At 56.7% G+C, this 16,434-nt stretch overlaps 1 protein-coding gene across 1 annotated transcript in view; it reads left to right on the top strand.

Annotated features, from left to right (window-relative positions):
- The window catches only part of SHANK2 (SH3 and multiple ankyrin repeat domains 2), a 169,644-nt gene that overhangs the window by 88,242 nt on the left and 64,968 nt on the right, over positions 1–16,434 (top strand). The window contains exon 14 of the mRNA XM_049781183.1: positions 12,270–12,345. Coding sequence (XP_049637140.1) covers positions 12,270–12,345 — 76 coding nt within the window. The remainder of the gene's footprint in view (positions 1–12,269; positions 12,346–16,434) is intronic.

Genomic DNA, 16,434 nt, shown 5'->3' with positions numbered 1-16,434 from the left:
GTACTTGTATGTATTTATGTGTGGTTGCTGTTGCAAGTCAGCCCCTAAAGAGATTGACTGGTGGAGGGATGGAGGATGAGGTCTTTCCCCTCCAGCTTGGAGCACGCATCTGCCACCCCATCCAGCCGACGATTCTGAGGTGAAACAGCGGATAAACAGCTCGCAGACTGTCAGGATTGTGAAAATATTAGCTTTATTCGGTGGACAAGACTGAAGTCCAAGGTCCCAGCCTCAGTTCCAGCCAACCACCCACCGCCTTCCACAGACCCTTGTTTTTATGCCCCAGAATCAGGTACCACCCAAGGGTGGGATCAGATACCACCCAATGGTGGAAGCAGAATCAGGTACTACCCTAGGGTGGGGGCACAATCACAGATCAGAATAGGGTCAGTCACATCATAATCCCCAAAATATTTACATACACAACAGTTGCGTGTGCTTGTATGTACTTGTGTGTGCTTGCATATATTTGTGTATACTTGTGTGTTTTGTGTTTGTGTGTATCTGCATACATACCTAGTGCACGCAGACCTGCTTCCCTGATACCTGTGTGTGAGACACATAAGCAACCTGTATGAATGCATGCATGACTATGTTTACCTGTGTTTGTTGTGTACCTGTGTGTGTGTCTAGACACCTGTGTGTTGTGTACATGTGTAATTTGTGTACCAGTGTACATATTTAAATGTGTGTGTGGACCAGCTGCATGGTGCCTGCTGGAGTCTCCTGGGGCCTCTTGGCCAAGCTCTGCTGTGAGGACAGACCCTCCTGGAAGGGGCTCCCCCAGGTGGTGGGGACCTCGGAATAGTCAACAGTCTATTAAAAAATCAGCCTTTTAGGGACTGGCAAAGTTGTAGAGTGGGGAGGGCATTTGCTTTGCATATGGCCAACCTGGGTTTGAGTCTCAGTTTGATCCTATCTGGTCTCCCGAGACCCACAGGAGTGAGCACGAAATCAGGAGTGAGTCCTGAGTGCAGAGCCAGGAGTGATTCCCTGAACACAGAGCTAGGAGAGATTCCTGAGCACACAGCCAGGAGTAATCTCTAAGCACAGAGCCATGAGTGAGCCCTGAGCACTGCCAATTATGGCTCAAACATAAGTCTCAAAATAATAAAATTAGGGGCCGGGAAGGTGGTGCTAGAGGTGAGGTGTCTGCCTTACAAGCGCTAGCCAAGGAACGGACCACGGTTCGATCCCCCGGTGTCCCATATGGTCCCCCCAAGCCAGGAGCGATTTCTGAGCACATAGCCAGGAGTAACCCCTGAGCATCAAATGGGTGTGGCCCAAAAAAAACCAAAAAAAAAAAATTAAGTAAAATAAAACAGAAAAAGGGCCATTTTACACCAGAAGGGCTGGTAAAACCTTGTAGAAATTCCTGTGAATTTGGGGAGCATAGGGTTCGGGGCTCCCTGAGCACTGGCTGGAGACCTGCCTTTCCCAGGCTTACTCCCAAACCCTATTGTTGGGAAACATAGAATCTTCCAGAGTGACTTAGCATCCTGCTGCTCTGGCCCTCTAACAAGTCTGGGTTCACCAGGCTGAGCCTCTCTGCTACTTGTCACTCTCTGGTCCCTGTTACCCCTCAGACAAACCCTCCACCATGGGCGTGCAAGCTGAGGAGATGGGTCCGAGGACAGCCAAGAGCCACCCAGCAGAATGTCTGGGCAGCAGGGCCAGCATTGAGCCGGCTTCAGGCACATGCTGCTCAGGGCAAAGAGGAGAAGAAGTTGGGCTCAGTGACTCTTGCAGAGTCGGGGTTCAGCCACCCTGAGGAATCTGCAGCCTCTGGGCACAGCCAGGGACAGACACTCATGCCCGGGCTCCAGGAAAGTGAGGGCCTCTTGTAAAAAGGAGCCCTGGACACTCCATTCTCGCTGAACCAGTGCCTATGGGCAAAGCCTGCGTGGGTGCCAGGCCGGACCTTTCTTTTTTTTTTTTTTTTTTTTTTTTTGGTTTTTTTTTTTGGTTTTTGGGCCACACCCAGTGATGCTCAGGGGTTACTCCTGGCTATGCGCTCAGAAGTCGCTCCTGGCTTGGGGGACCATATGGGACACCGGGGGATCGAACCGCGGTCCGTCCAAGGCTAGCGCTGGCAAGGCAGGCACCTTACCTCTAGCGCCACCGCCCGGCCCCGTGGCCGGACCTTTCTGCCCAGCCCGTGTCAAGTGGCTCCAGGCAGCCCCTGGGGCGGCAGCGCAGGGCCGGATGGACTTGCTTGGACCCCAACATCCATATGGCCAGTGCCTGCTGGTGCCAAGACCAGTGGTGCCCAGCTCCTGGTCCCGAGGTGATGCCGCCTCACAATCCGGATGCTTGTTGAGAGCCCCTGGGCCTCTGCAGGGCACAAGGCTTCAGAAGGACAGAGCCCGGGCAGGAAGCTGAGGGTGAGGCTCTTTCTAGGAATTCGGTGTTCCCTGCCTCTCCCGGCGCCTGTTTCTGTGGCTGTATTTGCTGTGGGTGTGCTTCAGACGTGTTTGTACTTGTTCATGCGTGACGACACACGTGTTGATATGACAACACCAGTTTGTTCGCAAGTATCTTGTTTTGTTTGGGGGCCACATCTGGCGGTGCTCAGGGGTTCCTCCTGGCTCTGTGCTCAGGAATCGCCCCTGGCAGGCACAGGGGACCATATGGGATGCCGGGATTTGAACCACCGTCCTTCTGCATGCAAGGCAAACGCCTTACTGATGTGCTATCTCTCCGGCCCCACACATGCATTTTTATGTTCCTGTGCGTTTATGTATTTGTAAGTATGCTGTTTGTGTCTATCCGTGTACACATGTGTATTTTCTTGTGCAATTGTGTGTATTTGAGCGTTTAGTATGCCTCTTTGTGTTTGCATTGAGTTCTTATGTGTATGCATAACATTTACACAGGGCACCCTTCTGCCTGCTCCTCAAGGTGGGGGGCAGGGCCTCCCCTGGACTGGGACACTCGTCCACCTGGAAGTCCCTCTGGCTTTGGTGATGGGCAAGTGTGCAGAAACCTTTCCCAAGGAGGAGACGGGGCTGAGCTGGTGCCCTGGTGGGGGGACCCCCAGAAATGATGCTTCCTCTGGTGTTGGGAGTCCTTTGTTCCTCGAGGTTGGGGTGCTGGAATGCATGAAGCACAGCCGTGAGGTGGCAGGGATGGGCCAGGCATGAGTGACCCCTGGCACTGGTACACAGCACTCAGTACTCAGCACACAGTACTCAGCACGCAACACTCAAAACTCAGCAGCCCCGGCGGAAACCCTGCGCTATTTTTACCCGGGTCCCTCCCTGCCGCCCCCACTGCAACCCCAGGCCTCTGTTAGCTCAGCTATTTCTGTGCAGCTCCGAGGCCGAGATCAATCCCTTTGCGCCTGAGGAGGGGACCCGGGAATTCCCACAGTCTCAGCTCCGCCGTGGGGTGTCCTGGTATAGGTTGGCATCGTCCAGAGTTGGCGCCATGACAGACAACTCCCCCCCCCCAGTCTGCCCACGCTCCCAGCTCCAGCCTCAGCCCTGGGGGTCAGCTGAGAGGCCATGGATTGCACCGTGTACTGGGGAGCACGGAGTAGGGGTGCACTCGGACATGGCCGAGTTTTGTTTGCTGTTTGCTCCTGTTTGCTCCTGGCTCCGGCTGTGTGATCCCGGCCTGCACACCTGACCTCTCTGGGCATCCTCAAGGCATCCCTGGTACCACCTCTCCTTCCTGAGGAATGAGCAGAACAGGGATTCAATCACATGATGGGTGTCCCCTGACCCTCCCCCTGGCGGTGCCTGAGCCCACAAGTCCACAGTCGCTCGTCCCTTCGAACCCGCCGCCCCCAAGTGGGTAGATGGCATACAGATGCTCCCTGAGGACCCCCAGACCCGCTGGCCCTGCCCAGAGCCCCCTGGGGGTCACCCTGAGCTGCTGACCACCCTGTAAAAAAACAACAGAGACACTTGGGGGGCGCCTCTCACCCCTCCTCACTGTTATAGACACCTCACGCCTCCTGCCTGCAGAGTAACCCAGCTTCACTCCAAATCCCTCCATGCCTGATCCCCAAATATCTCCATGCCTGACTCCCAAATCTCTTCATGTCTGACCCCAAATTCTTCCATGCCTGTCCCCCAAATCTCTCCATGCCTGCCCTCCCCCAAATTCCTCCATGTCTGACTCCCAAATCCCCCATGTCCCCCCACACCGCTCAGATCCCTCATATCCCCCATGCCTCACCCCACATCCCCCGTGACCCCATCTTTGCCCACCCCCCACATGCCATTTGGTCTGGGGGTCCTCGAACAGAATCAGAGCCTGTGGTCAGGACAGACTCCCCTTGCCACTGGCTGACGGCTCTGTCACGCATGGACCTGGCAGCCTCGTCCCCCTACTTCTCGGGGGGGCCCCCAGAAAGCCCCGAGTGTCCCCACAGGGGAAAGAGAGCAGTTTACCCCGAGGACGAGGACGCGGCCGAGGACAGGACGAGGACGGGGCGACAGGCTGAGCTGGGGCCACCCGGCCCAGTGGCACTAATCGCTGGGCTGACTCATCACCTCGCCCTGCTGATGGCGTGCGTAATTGCGCCTCCTTTCCCGCGTCCTTCACCCCGACTTATTTAGACTAGTGACTGATGCGTCGCCATGGCAACCAGCACTCAGAGGGGTGGAAAAAGAGAAGAGGAAAAAAAGTCCCTGCCACGGTGGCCAGTGGAAGGAAGGGAGCTGGGCTCCGACGTGGAGCTCACAACTTGAACCCGAGGCCCCACTCTCCACTGGAACTGCTGGGTGGGACCCTCTGAACCCCAGTTCTGCAGCTGACCCCCCCCTTCCTTCTCAGCACCACGGACCCGCCTTCCTCCCGGCCTCCTCCTCCTCCTGCCATCCCCATCCCGAGCCCTTGGGAGCCGCTGCAACTTTTGCGCCTCGTGGATCTGCAGACAATAGTAGATGGGGCGGGCAGGGCACGCTGGGGCTCGTGGGCACCCGGGGCCCCCCCGGGACCCGGCCGAGTGACATGGTCACCCCCAGGCTGGAGAGGATGGCGGAGAGTTCGCGGTTCAGGAAGAAAGTTCATTTTGGAGGTATGAGTTGGGGTTGGGGAGGTCTTTGTTCCTTTTCCCACCGTGGATGGAGAGGGGAGATTTTGGGGGGGGTCTTCGGGGTGGGTATGGGGGTGGTGGGAAGCAGGAGGTTGGGGTGTTCCGTGGGGAACGTGCTTTCACCTTGGGAGGCTTTGTTTCTCTCACAGTGGGGGGTACCCGGGAAGGGGTGAGGGTGGGATGGGGGGCTGCGGGTAAAAGGGTGCCCACGTTCTGAGGAGCCCCTTCCCACCAAATGTTCCCCTCTTTCCACTTCTCTGGCTGCTTTCCACGTTTCTCGCAAGCTAAAATGAGGCAGGGTCACTCGCTTCATGGGGTGCTGGGGTGCTGATTTTAATCCCGAGGGGGGTGGACAATGGATTAAACTTTTGCTCCCCCTGCAGAGAAGCAAACAGCGAGCCAGGGTCCTGCAGGGGTATGGGAAGGGGGCTCAGTGGTCCAGAAAGATGCTGATGAAACCCCTTTCCTCCCTGAATCCACACCGGGGTGTGCAAGGAGAAACTGAGGCACGGTTGGTGCCAGTGGATGGCAGGGACGCCCCACCTGCACTCCCCACCCACCCAGTCCTGTGCCCATCAGGAAGGCAGAGAGTGAATCCTCAGTGCTCACCGCCCCTTGGCATGGCCACTGTCTGGGGGGCCCCCAAGTGCCACCCCAGCAGGCTCTGAGCCTAGATGGAGCATTTGTGGCTGTTCTGGGCTCCGCACCCCGTGGTCCCTTCCCGACAGCAGCTCTGCCTTCCCGGCTCTATTTCCTGAACCTCAGCTGCCAGGGTCCCCAAAAAAAGACTCTCAGCACCGAAAACGGATCCTCCCGCCCCCGGCCCTGCCTAGGCCCCCATCCAGCAGGCTCTGTGCGCCTGTGCCCTTGGGCTCAGTTTCTGGGGGTGTGGCGGGGTGAGAGGAGCCCCGGGTCCCCTTTCTTGGGACAGGAAGCACCTCCTAGAATCTCAGGGGGTTGGGGAACCCCAAAATTGGTGATATTTGGGGGGATGCGAGCAGGGGAGGGGAAGCAGTTGGAAGTGTCTTTTTCATTCTCTGAGAGTCCAAGTGCAGCTCCCCTAAGTCCCAGCAGCTCGAGCAAGGCTGGGGAGGGGGTTCCCTGCACCCTAGGGGGCACCCCACTCTCTTCGCTGCCCACTGCCCAAGCTGAGCCTTCTCTGACTGGCAGAATGGTTTTCTGAAAAGGCCCTGTTGGGTTCCATGTCTCGGTCACGCATGTTTTCTGAGCGGCCCAGACGGATTTAAAAAAATAATAAAATCCCAATTACTAGCAAGTGGGAGCCAGTGTGGGGGTGGGGAACCCCAGACACCAGGAAGCTGATGCCAGGAGCTGACTTTCCAGTCAGCAGCATGTTGAACTCCGGGCCCACGAGGTCTCCAAGTCACAGGTCCCCCTGGAATGGTGACAAAATGGGTCAGGAATGAAGCCAGGGCCGCCCAGTTTCCATTAGGGGGGTTTCTGCAAGGCAGTAGCGGGACCTGGAGTTTGGGGGGCAAAAGTGGAGGGCGGAGTGCTGGGAGGGGTCCCATTTACTGCCCCCATCTATGTGGGGGTCTCTAAGCCAAGGGCCTGTGAGCCCAGCCCCCAACACCTCTCAAACAGTGCCCAGGCCCCCCCTGAACCATCTGCTCTGTGGGCAGTGCTGACATGTGGCCCTTCTTTGGGCTCTGGTTTTGTGGCCCCGAGGTGCTCCTTGAACCAAGGGGGCACCTCCAATCCTGTGCTGTAAGCCTGAGCTGTGCCTCATGGTTCCCCTTATTTGCAAAGCTATCTCAGCCGCGGGAGTGTGGGACCCCAGGGTGCTCCCCCAAACCAAGCTATTCTCCGGCTGCCCCACATGGGCAGGGAGGAGAGACAGACAGGAAAGACAGCAGGGAGGAGGGGAAAGCTGTGTTCTGTGTGGAGCAAGAGGGCCCCAGGCTAGAGCTGGGAATTGAGCCAGGGAATTGGGGGGCACTGATACTGGTAGCAGGGACACCACAGGGGTTTCTGTGCTCAGGACCACTCGGGCTGTGCCAGGGAGGAGGCATGAGGAACCTGGGTTCCCTCTTCTCTCCGTACTTCAGCCCTGCTCCTTTCTGGCCTGGACTGTTCCTTGGGGGAACCCCCGGCCTGAGCTGTAGGATGGGTTCCCAGGGCTCCCCAAGCTTTTCTCCTTGTGCTCAAAGGCTTACAGTGGGGTTCAGAGTGACAGCACAGTGTGAGGGCATTTGTCTTGCATGCTGCTGACCTGGTTTGATTCCCCGGAATCCCATATGGGTCTCTGAGCACTGCCAGGTGTGATTTCTGAGCACAAAGCCAGGAGGAACCCCTCAGTGCTGCCGGGTGTAACCCCCAAACTAACAAAAAAGGCTCACAGGGGCCCGGATGGGGCCCCCAAGATCCCCTAAATGGACAGCTGGGTCATGCCCAGGACATAGGCTTTCTTTCCAAGCACAAGACTTGATCCTGTGGGGGTCACACTCCACAGTTATGGGGGTTGTGGGGTGCAGGTGCATGCTCTACCCACTGTGATGCCCAACCCAGCCCTTCAGAGTTCATCACGGAGAAAGTGGGAGTCTGAGGGGTCAGGAGGAGACTTGTCACCTCCAAAGTTAAGGGGTCCTATCTCTTCCTTGCATCCCTTGGATGTAAAACAGGGAGTTTTCTGGGTATAAACTGGTTGGCACCAGACAGAACTAGCAGGAATGAAGATGTGAGCTGGGGCAAGGATAGCCCCGGCTGGCACGCACAAAGGTCCTGGGGCATAGTCACAGCATTGAGTGAACAGAGAGGATGGTGGTGTGGTGGGGTCCCAGGGTACCCTAAGGCCTCACTGGTCAGTCAGCCTGACTCAGTGGGCCCCAAGCTGCTCCCTCTGAGGTAGAAATTTGACCTCAGATTCTATCCCAGATAGCTGCGTCCTGGGATCCCCCTCCACCCAGGTGCTTACTATGGGGTCCCCAATTGCTCCTCAAGAGGCTGTACCCCCTTTCCTTCTGTCTGCCCACCAAGACCCCTAGGGGTCCCTGCATGAACCCCATGATATGAGGCTTATGCCAGCACCTCTGACTCCCGAAGCCTCAAAGGTCTCAGTCTGGCTGCAGGTGGTGACCGTGGGGCTAGTGATGGTGGAGTTTATGGTGGTGGGGAGCTCCCCACAGCGGCAGAACAAAGACCTTCATGGCTCTTTCTCCTCTGCAAGGAGGCGGCGGAGGTGGGGGAGGGAATGAGGCATTTCTCCTGCCTCACCAGCCACGTTGAAATCCAGTTGAAATCCAGTTCACTGGCTGCTGCTCTGCACTCTTCCCGCCTTCACCTCAAACGGTTTTGCCTTGCAAAAGGCCGACCCAGGGTTCGATCCCTGCCATCCCATAAGCTTCCCCCCACCCTACTCCCAGAGCCTGCCAGGGGTGATTCCTGAATGCAGAGCCATGAGTAACCACTGAGCACTGCCTGGTGTGGCCCCAAACCCCCTTCCCCCCAAAAAAAGATTTTTGTCTGAGCTGGAGATACAATGCGGTGGGTAAGGTGTTTGACTTGCATATGGTTGATGGGGGTTCAGTTCTTCCTGCACCTTCAAGGGTTCCCCAAGCCCTGACAGGAGTGATCCCTGGACAGAGAGCTCAGGAGTAAGCCCTGAGCACTGCTGGGTGTGACCCCCAAATCAGAAAACATTAATAAAGAAATAAAAGGCAGGGGCCAGCAAGGTGGCGCTAGAGGTAAGGTGTCTGCCTTGCAAGCGCTAGCCAAGGAAAGGACCACGGTTCGATCCCCCAGCGTCCCATATGGTCCCCCCAAGCCAGGGGCAATTTCTGAGCACATAGCCAGGAGTAACCCCTGAGCATCAAACAGTATGGCCCAAAAAAAACAAAAAAAGAAAAAGAAAGAAAGAAATAAAAGGCATTGCCCTGTGAAGTCCCGAGATCTGGAGTCCTCTGTGACTCAGTGACCCAGCCCGGCCCCCCACCCCCCCAGCCCTGCAGCCCGACCATGCAACAGATGCCGTTTCTGTTCCCAGAACCTGGACTCTCATCTCAGCCCCTGCTCAGTGCCCCGCGGTTCCCCAGACAACCACACAGCGCAGCCACGTGGGGCCCAAGTGACAGAGGCAATTAAGAGAATAAAAACAATTAGCAGCCGGTCCCCAAGGCCGCTCTGTGGTTTCATGAGCTGTTCTGCTTAACCCCACAAAGAGGTTCAGATGGCACTGAGCCCACCGCTCTCCCACCCCCAATGAATCTAACCCATACAGGGCCCCCATATGACCTGGCCTGGCCCCCGAGTCCCTTGTATGCCGCATCCCCCTGGTTGCCTTCATGCACCCCAAAATCAATCATCAGAGCCTGACCTTATCAAGTCTCTTAGTCCCTATGTGTGGGACCTGGGGCTGCCTTCCATATAGACTTGGGGAATGATAAGGGGGGTGCACGTGCCCCATTTGGGGTGAGGGTGCATTTAGGTACTTTGAGTCCAGGCCCAAATGCAGGGTGAGCCCCAGGCAACTCGGAGGCACCCCTCTGGTGCCAAATCTACCTGAGGTTGGCCCTGGGATCTGTGGCACTTTGGCTGGCATTCGTCAGGTGTCAATGGAGGTCTACTGTCTAGTGTCAGCAGCCAAGAGATTTAGGGGTCTCAGATTCTTTCTAGGGCTATAGGCTGAGCCTGGATACCAGACCCCCTCTGGGCTGTACCTCCAGCCCACTCCCCCACCCACGCTTTCTAGGGGTGTTACTTGACTGGGGGGGTCCTGACCAGAGTGGTTGAGATGGCCCTGCCCGGCATCCCACCTCCCCATCAGCAGATGCTGGGCCCCACGCACGGTGGAGCCCAGATGGCCACAGATGGTGGGGGGGCTGGGGGGACACTCGGTAAATGTTGTCAAGGATAAACGATAAGCACAATAGCAACGCCGAGAGGCCTCGCGGGGGACACTCAGCTCCTCAGCCCAAATTGGAAGGGGGTGTGGCATGGATGAGCTGGTGGGCCCCTTTGAGGGAGGGGTGACATAGAGGAGCGACAGCACAGCAGGGAGGGCATCGGCCTTGCACCTGGATGACCCGGGCTCAATCTCCTTAGGGTCCCCCAAGCCAGGAGTCATTTCTGAGCACAGACCCAGGAGTAAAGCCTGAGAGCTGTCAGGTGTGACTCCCCAAAAAAGAGAAACTAGTACAGGAGGGGTGCAGAGCAGTGGGGAGACAGGTGAGGGGGAGACAGGTGGGCAGAGATTGGGGGAGGCAGGTAGGAGACTGGGGAAAACAGGTGAGGGGAGACAGGTGAGTGGAGACAGGTGGGAGGAGACAATGGGGAGGAGATAAGTTGGGGAGACAGGTGGGCAGAGACGCAGGTTTGGGGGAACACTGGGAAAGACAGGTGGGGGAGACAGGTGAGTGAAGACAGGTGGGAGGTAGATAGTGGGAGGAGACAGGTTGGGGAGACAGGTGGGTGGAGACTGGGGGAGATATGGGGGCAGAGACAGGTGGGAGGAAACAGGTGGGCAAAGACTGGGGGAGACAGGCGGGTGGAGACTGGGAGACAGGTGGGGGGAACAGGTGAGTGGAGACATGTGGGGGAAAGATAGTGGGGGAGACAAGTTGGGGAGACAGGTGGGCAGAGACTGGGGGAGACAGGTGGGTGAAGACTTGGGGAGACAGGTGGGCAGAGATGGGTGGGGTGACAGGTGGAGTCTAGGGCTTCCTAGGCCCTGCAAGCCAGCAGGTGCCAGAGCCTGGACAGGGAATGTAGCATACTCAGTGCCTGTTCCTGACTCCCAGTCCCGGGCACAGACCCTCAGTCACACCAGGTGCCACCCAGAAGGTGGATCCTCCCTCCGAGGGTTCTAGGGTCCCCTAGAAGAGGGTAGGTAGATGGGAGGAGGGTGAGGACTGCAGGTGCTGCAGACAGCCCAGGTGGGCCCAGCCTCGCCTCCCATTGGTGGGGATCAGTCACGTGACCAGGTGCAAAAGCCTATAGGAAAGGAACCTTGGCTCCAGCCCGCCCCCAGCCAGCTCCACAGCCAATCAGAAGGCAGTGAGCAGCACCAACCCCACCTCTGGGCGGGGATAGGCAAATGAGCTTTACTATGAACCCAAAGATGCTCTTGGGGCCTTGGGCTTGTCCTGGTCGGTTTATTTGTTTTTGTTTTGGGGCCTCAGAGGTTTCTCCTGGCTCTGCACTTATGAATTACTCCTGGCAGGCTTGGGGGGACTCTATGGGATACCAGGGATCAAACCCGGGTCAAGGCAAACGTCCTACCTGCTACACTATCCATCACTCCAGCCCTTTTGTATTTTGTGCAATTTAAGCCCTCTGTGATTTTTGTCTTTAAACTTGGGCCCCTCAGTGTCCTTTCCAGAGAAGCTCTGTGCCCTGTGACCTTGGGCCACTCACTATAAAATATACCTGTCTGAGGGGATTAATCCATGGACTCATCTTTCACCCAGTTCTGAAGGGGGTTCACACCTGGTACTGTTCAGGGGTTACTTACTGAGCACTCAGGGATCACTCCTAGCAGGCGCCGGGGACCCTGTGGGATGCGGGGGATCGAACCCGGACCAGCTGCGAAGGGGTCCCAAGGGCGATACCGCTACATCAGGGAGATGTTGCCCCTTCTGTCGCCAAGATCAGTTTCTAGCATCTTCCAGGCGGGGTCAGGAGGGGCTGTGGCATGTCCAGGCAGGACACACCCTCCATGCTCTCAAGTCCAGGTTCTCTGGCTTCCTGGGTTTTGTTGATTTGCTTTGTTTTGGAGGCCACCCCAGCTGACTCTTGGCGCTGTGCTCAGGCATTGCCCCTGGTGGGCTCAGAGACACTATGCAGTTCTGAGGATTGAACCCGAGATTAACACCATAAGCACTGTGCTGTACCCTCTGGCCCTTCTACCTTATTTCTGACTCCAACATCGGGGTGCAAAGACACCCCCGTGGGCCCGGAGAGATAGCACAGCGGCGTTTGCCTTGCAAGCAGCCAATCCAGGACCAAAGGTGGTTGGTTCGAATCCCGGCGTCCCATAGGGTCCCCCGTGCCTGCCAGGAGCTATTTCTGAGCAGCCAGCCAGGAGTAACCCCTGAGCATCGCCGGGTGTGACCCAGAAAAACAAAAACAAAAAAAAAAGACACCCCCATATGGCTGCAGACTCAGGTCCCTCCCCTCCTGCCAGACCTTCTCACAGGTAGTGGGCCCATAAGCAGGGTCTCAGTTGGGGTGACTGTCCTGAACCCTCCTCTCTTGCCTTCTGCAGAGCCCCGCGCGGACCGCAGCAAGAAGCTCTTTCGACACTACACCGTGGGCCCTTATGACAGCTTCGATGCAGCCAGGTGAGAGCGGGCGCAGGGGCCATGCATGTAGTACTAACATAACCCTTCTTGTGCATGTCGTGGTAGCCCTTAGATGTGTCACAGAACCCTGCCCCTGGGCTGATAACACTCCCTGAGGTTTGGGGGTACAGGGGCTGGAGCACACAGGCATAGTGGCTCTGGGGAAGGAAGAAGGACTATGAATTGGGGGAAGAAATGTGAACTTGATTTTGGGAAGTTAGAAGAAAGGTCCTGGCCACAAGTGCAGGGGCAGTGGCATCCTCTGGGGAGACACGGGATCAGGGGTCCTCAAACTTTTTTTTTTCCCTCAAACTTTTTAAACAGGGGGCCAGTTCACTGTCCCTCAGACCATTGGAGGGTCTAACTATAGTAAAAACAAAACTTATGAACGAATTCTTATGCACACTGCATATATCTTATTTTGCAATGAAGAACAAAACAGATACAAATACAATATGTGGCCCGAGGGCCAGAGCTTGAGGACCACTGGTCTAGGTGTTCTCCCTCCTTCATTCCTGGTTCCCCGCATCTCTGCCCTGTAGCACAGCCCTGTAGCACAGCAAGCAAAGAGAGACGCCCCCCAAAAATGGTTCAGCTACCTCCCCCTGTTCCCAGGGGTGTAGGTTAACAAAAGTGACCCTTTCCCCACGTTCAGGGAGCCCCACTATGGAATGGGGTCCCTAGGATTCTGGATGTTTAGTGAACCATGCCTGTGAGCTGTCTGGAAGCGCCCACAGACTGTATGAGCCCACAGGAAGTGGGGTGCAGCTCCTCATCCTGGTGATAGTCACTTTGTGGGCACCTTGGGGCTGTCATCTCACCATGACTGTCCCCTTCTGGCCCCCCCAGAGGTGGCTCAGCTGCTCTAACAGTGCGATTCCACAGCAGGGAAGGCACTTGCCTTGCACGCAGCCAACCCAGGTTCGATCCCAGGCATCCCATAGGGTTCCCTGAGCACCGACAGGAGTGATTCCTGAGTGCAGAGAAGGAGTAAGCCCTGAGCATTGCCATGTACAGGCCCAAAATAAAAAAAAATAAAAAAAAAAATAAAAAGATGGGGCTGGGCGGTGGCGCTGGAGGTAAGGTGCCTGCCTTGCCTGCGCTAGCCTAGGACGGACCGCGGTTCGATCCCCCGGCGTCCCATATGGTCCCCCAAGAAGCCAGGAGCAACTTCTGAGCCCATAGCCAGGAGTAACCCCTGAGCGTCACAGGGTGTGGCCCAAAAACCAAAAAAAAAAATAAAAATAAAAAATAAAAATAAATAAAAAGAAAGGAAAAAAAGAAAGGAAAGAAAATTCGCACAGGACCCGAAACAACCACTTGAAAGTACTAATTCTATTAAATTTAGCATATTTAGATGGGTATCTAAATATCTAAATATCTAAAACCCATGAGCCCACCAGAGCTTCCCTACCTCTGAAGATGGAGACCCCTATGTCCTGAGGGCCCTTCTTTTATTTTTTATCACACCCATTGGTGCTCAGGAGTTACTCCTGGCTCTGCACTCCTGGCAGACTCGGGGACCCTATGGGATACTGGAGATCAAACCCAGGTCAGCAGCATGCAAGGCAAATGTCCTCCCTGCTGTGCAGTCGCTCCTGCCCCACCCCAGAGGGCCCTTCTGCTCCACCCATCCTGGGCATTCGCTTGCCTGGGAGCCCCCTGTCGTGGTCCCAGCTTTGCCTGGTGATTCTGACGAGGCCAAATGTTGCTTGTGCAGACAGGGCACCCTGAATATGAAATCACACTTGGCTCCATTGCCCAAAGGAGGGCGTCTGGGGTTCTGAGTCTCCTGGAAGAAGCGTCCCCAGAGACAGGGGGCTTCTGGGCCCCTGGGCCCCTGACAGTGGCCACAGTGAAGGCTGCTGGGGGCTTCGGGCCAGAGAGGAGACCAGAGGGTGAGCTGGGCAAGGAAGTTCAGGCAGGACAGTGCCCGGGATACAGGGCCCTGAGCTGTGGCATCCCTGTGGAGACCCATGGGGCTGGCTCAGGAGGTGGTGGGAGTCGTGGCAGGGGCCCTGGGGCCTGGCCTCCTGGCATGAAAAGTTCCATGTTGGTCTGGGGGCCTCCGGGAGGCAGCCCCTTCCCTGCCTCCGATGCCCAGGTGGAACTTCTGCTTCTGAGCACCGACTCAGCTCAGGAGGGCAGCACGGCCTGGAGCCCCTGAGAGAAGGGCAGTGAGTGTTCAGGCCCGTGGGCGTTGGGGAGCTTAGGGAGAAGACACTGGTCCCCACCTTGTACCCCACTACTGTGCCCACCTGTGCAAAGTCAGCCCCACCCACTCAATTAGCCCCTCCCATATCTAAGCCACGCCCAGTCCCCTGACCACGCCCATGTCGCTAAGCCACGCCTGCTTTGCTTGGCCACGCCTATCAAAGAGCCCATACCCACCAGGCCCTGTCCTGGCATGACCATGCCCTCTTGGCCACGCCCATCTTTGTTCGCCACACCCACTTTGCTTGACCACGCCCACTTCGCCCTGTCCTGCTTCCGGGCTCCCACTGTCCCCGGAGGCTGACCAGGGGCAGGATTGCAGGTTTCCTTGCAGGGTGGAGGGTTAGCCTGGGGTCTGTGGGTGCAAGAACTGACCTTACCCAGACTGTTGCGTCTGGAAGGGTGATGGGTGAGCTGTAGCTCATATATAGGATTGTGTGGGTCCCCCCAGGCCACCGTGATGCCACTCTCTGAAAGGTGTGGGTCTCAGGGACCCGCTGGGCCCTCATATCCAAGACTATTATGGGAGCAGAGGGAAGCAGACTGGCCAGCAGGGCCTAGCCCACCCCTCCATGCATGCTCACAGTGGCCTTGTGGGTGCAGAGATCTGACCTCCAACTTCCGACCCCATCCCGCCTTCCCCAACTTCCCCCCTTCCCATCCCACCTCACCCCTCACGGTCCCTCCAACTTATTCATCCACACACCTTCCACTCAAACACGCATCTTCCTGGCCATTCCTTCCTCTCCCCACTCACCCTCTCTCCATCTGCCCCCCCTTCTGGGGCTTCACCCCCATCTGTCCACCACTGACTCTACAAGAGCCTGGCATTCAAACACACAGGCGCTGTTCTCACAGACTCGAGTCTAAGGAACCAAGAGCACAGCCATATTGATGGACCCACCAGAGAATTGGGTGGGGGTCGGTGCTCTGGAACAAGTCGGAAGGGCCAGGCCTGGCCTTTTGGGCAGGGGAAGGAGGCCCCTAGAAACGGGGAGCCAGGGAAGGTTTGAGAAAGCAAAAGTGTATGGGGCGGGGGGAGCCCAGCAGAGGCCCCGGCATGTGCAAAGTCCCTGAGGGCATGACCAGAAACTAAGCTGTGGGAGTGACAGTGAAGAAATTTGACAGTTCTCAAGGATGGCAGAAGATGGGGTGCCCTGAGGCACCCCTTAACCTGCCTTCCCGAGGGAGACCCCACACCCTCTGCTCCTCCCATACTGAGACCCTTATTCTCCCAGAGAAGGAGAGTAATGTCTGCTTGCCCCCATTACTCGGAGCTCTGCATCTACTGGCCAATTTTTATCTTTTTTTTGGGGAGGGGGGTCCACACTTCGTGACACTCAGGGTTTACTCTTGGCTATGCGCTCAGAACTCGCTCCTGGCTTGGGGACCATATGGGGTGCCGGGGATCGAACCACAGTCCATCCTAGGTTAGTGCGTGCAAGGCAAACACACTACCGCTTCTGCCACCACTCCGGCCTCCTTTTATCTCTTTTTTAAGTTGGTGGTCCGGTGTAGATTTACAGCCCTTAGGATGGGCTTGGATGGTGGATGGAGGCCTTTGTTCTTAGGCCCGGCCACGTGGCTCCATCCCCCATTAACCAGCAGGTCATTATCTTCAGGGGGTCGTGGCGGATATTGAACTCACTCACAGGCAGGCTTCCAGAGAGATCACATCCTTATTGCCCTGGCCAACAGATGTGGCTGCTCACCATTTACGCACGCCCTTCTTAGCTAGCCCTGCCTCTTACTTCTCTCCTCCATGTCACCTCCAACCTCCATCCTGGCAAAAGACCAAAAGACCTTAATCCCCTGGGTCAAAGGCCTTATATAACCTTCCCAAGACCCCTCTCAGGAATGGGCGGGTCTCAGGTA

This window comes from Suncus etruscus, chromosome 9 (genome assembly GCF_024139225.1).
Source record: "Suncus etruscus isolate mSunEtr1 chromosome 9, mSunEtr1.pri.cur, whole genome shotgun sequence".
Classification (NCBI taxonomy): domain Eukaryota; kingdom Metazoa; phylum Chordata; class Mammalia; order Eulipotyphla; family Soricidae; genus Suncus; species Suncus etruscus.
This window is presented reverse-complemented; position numbering and strand designations above follow the sequence as displayed.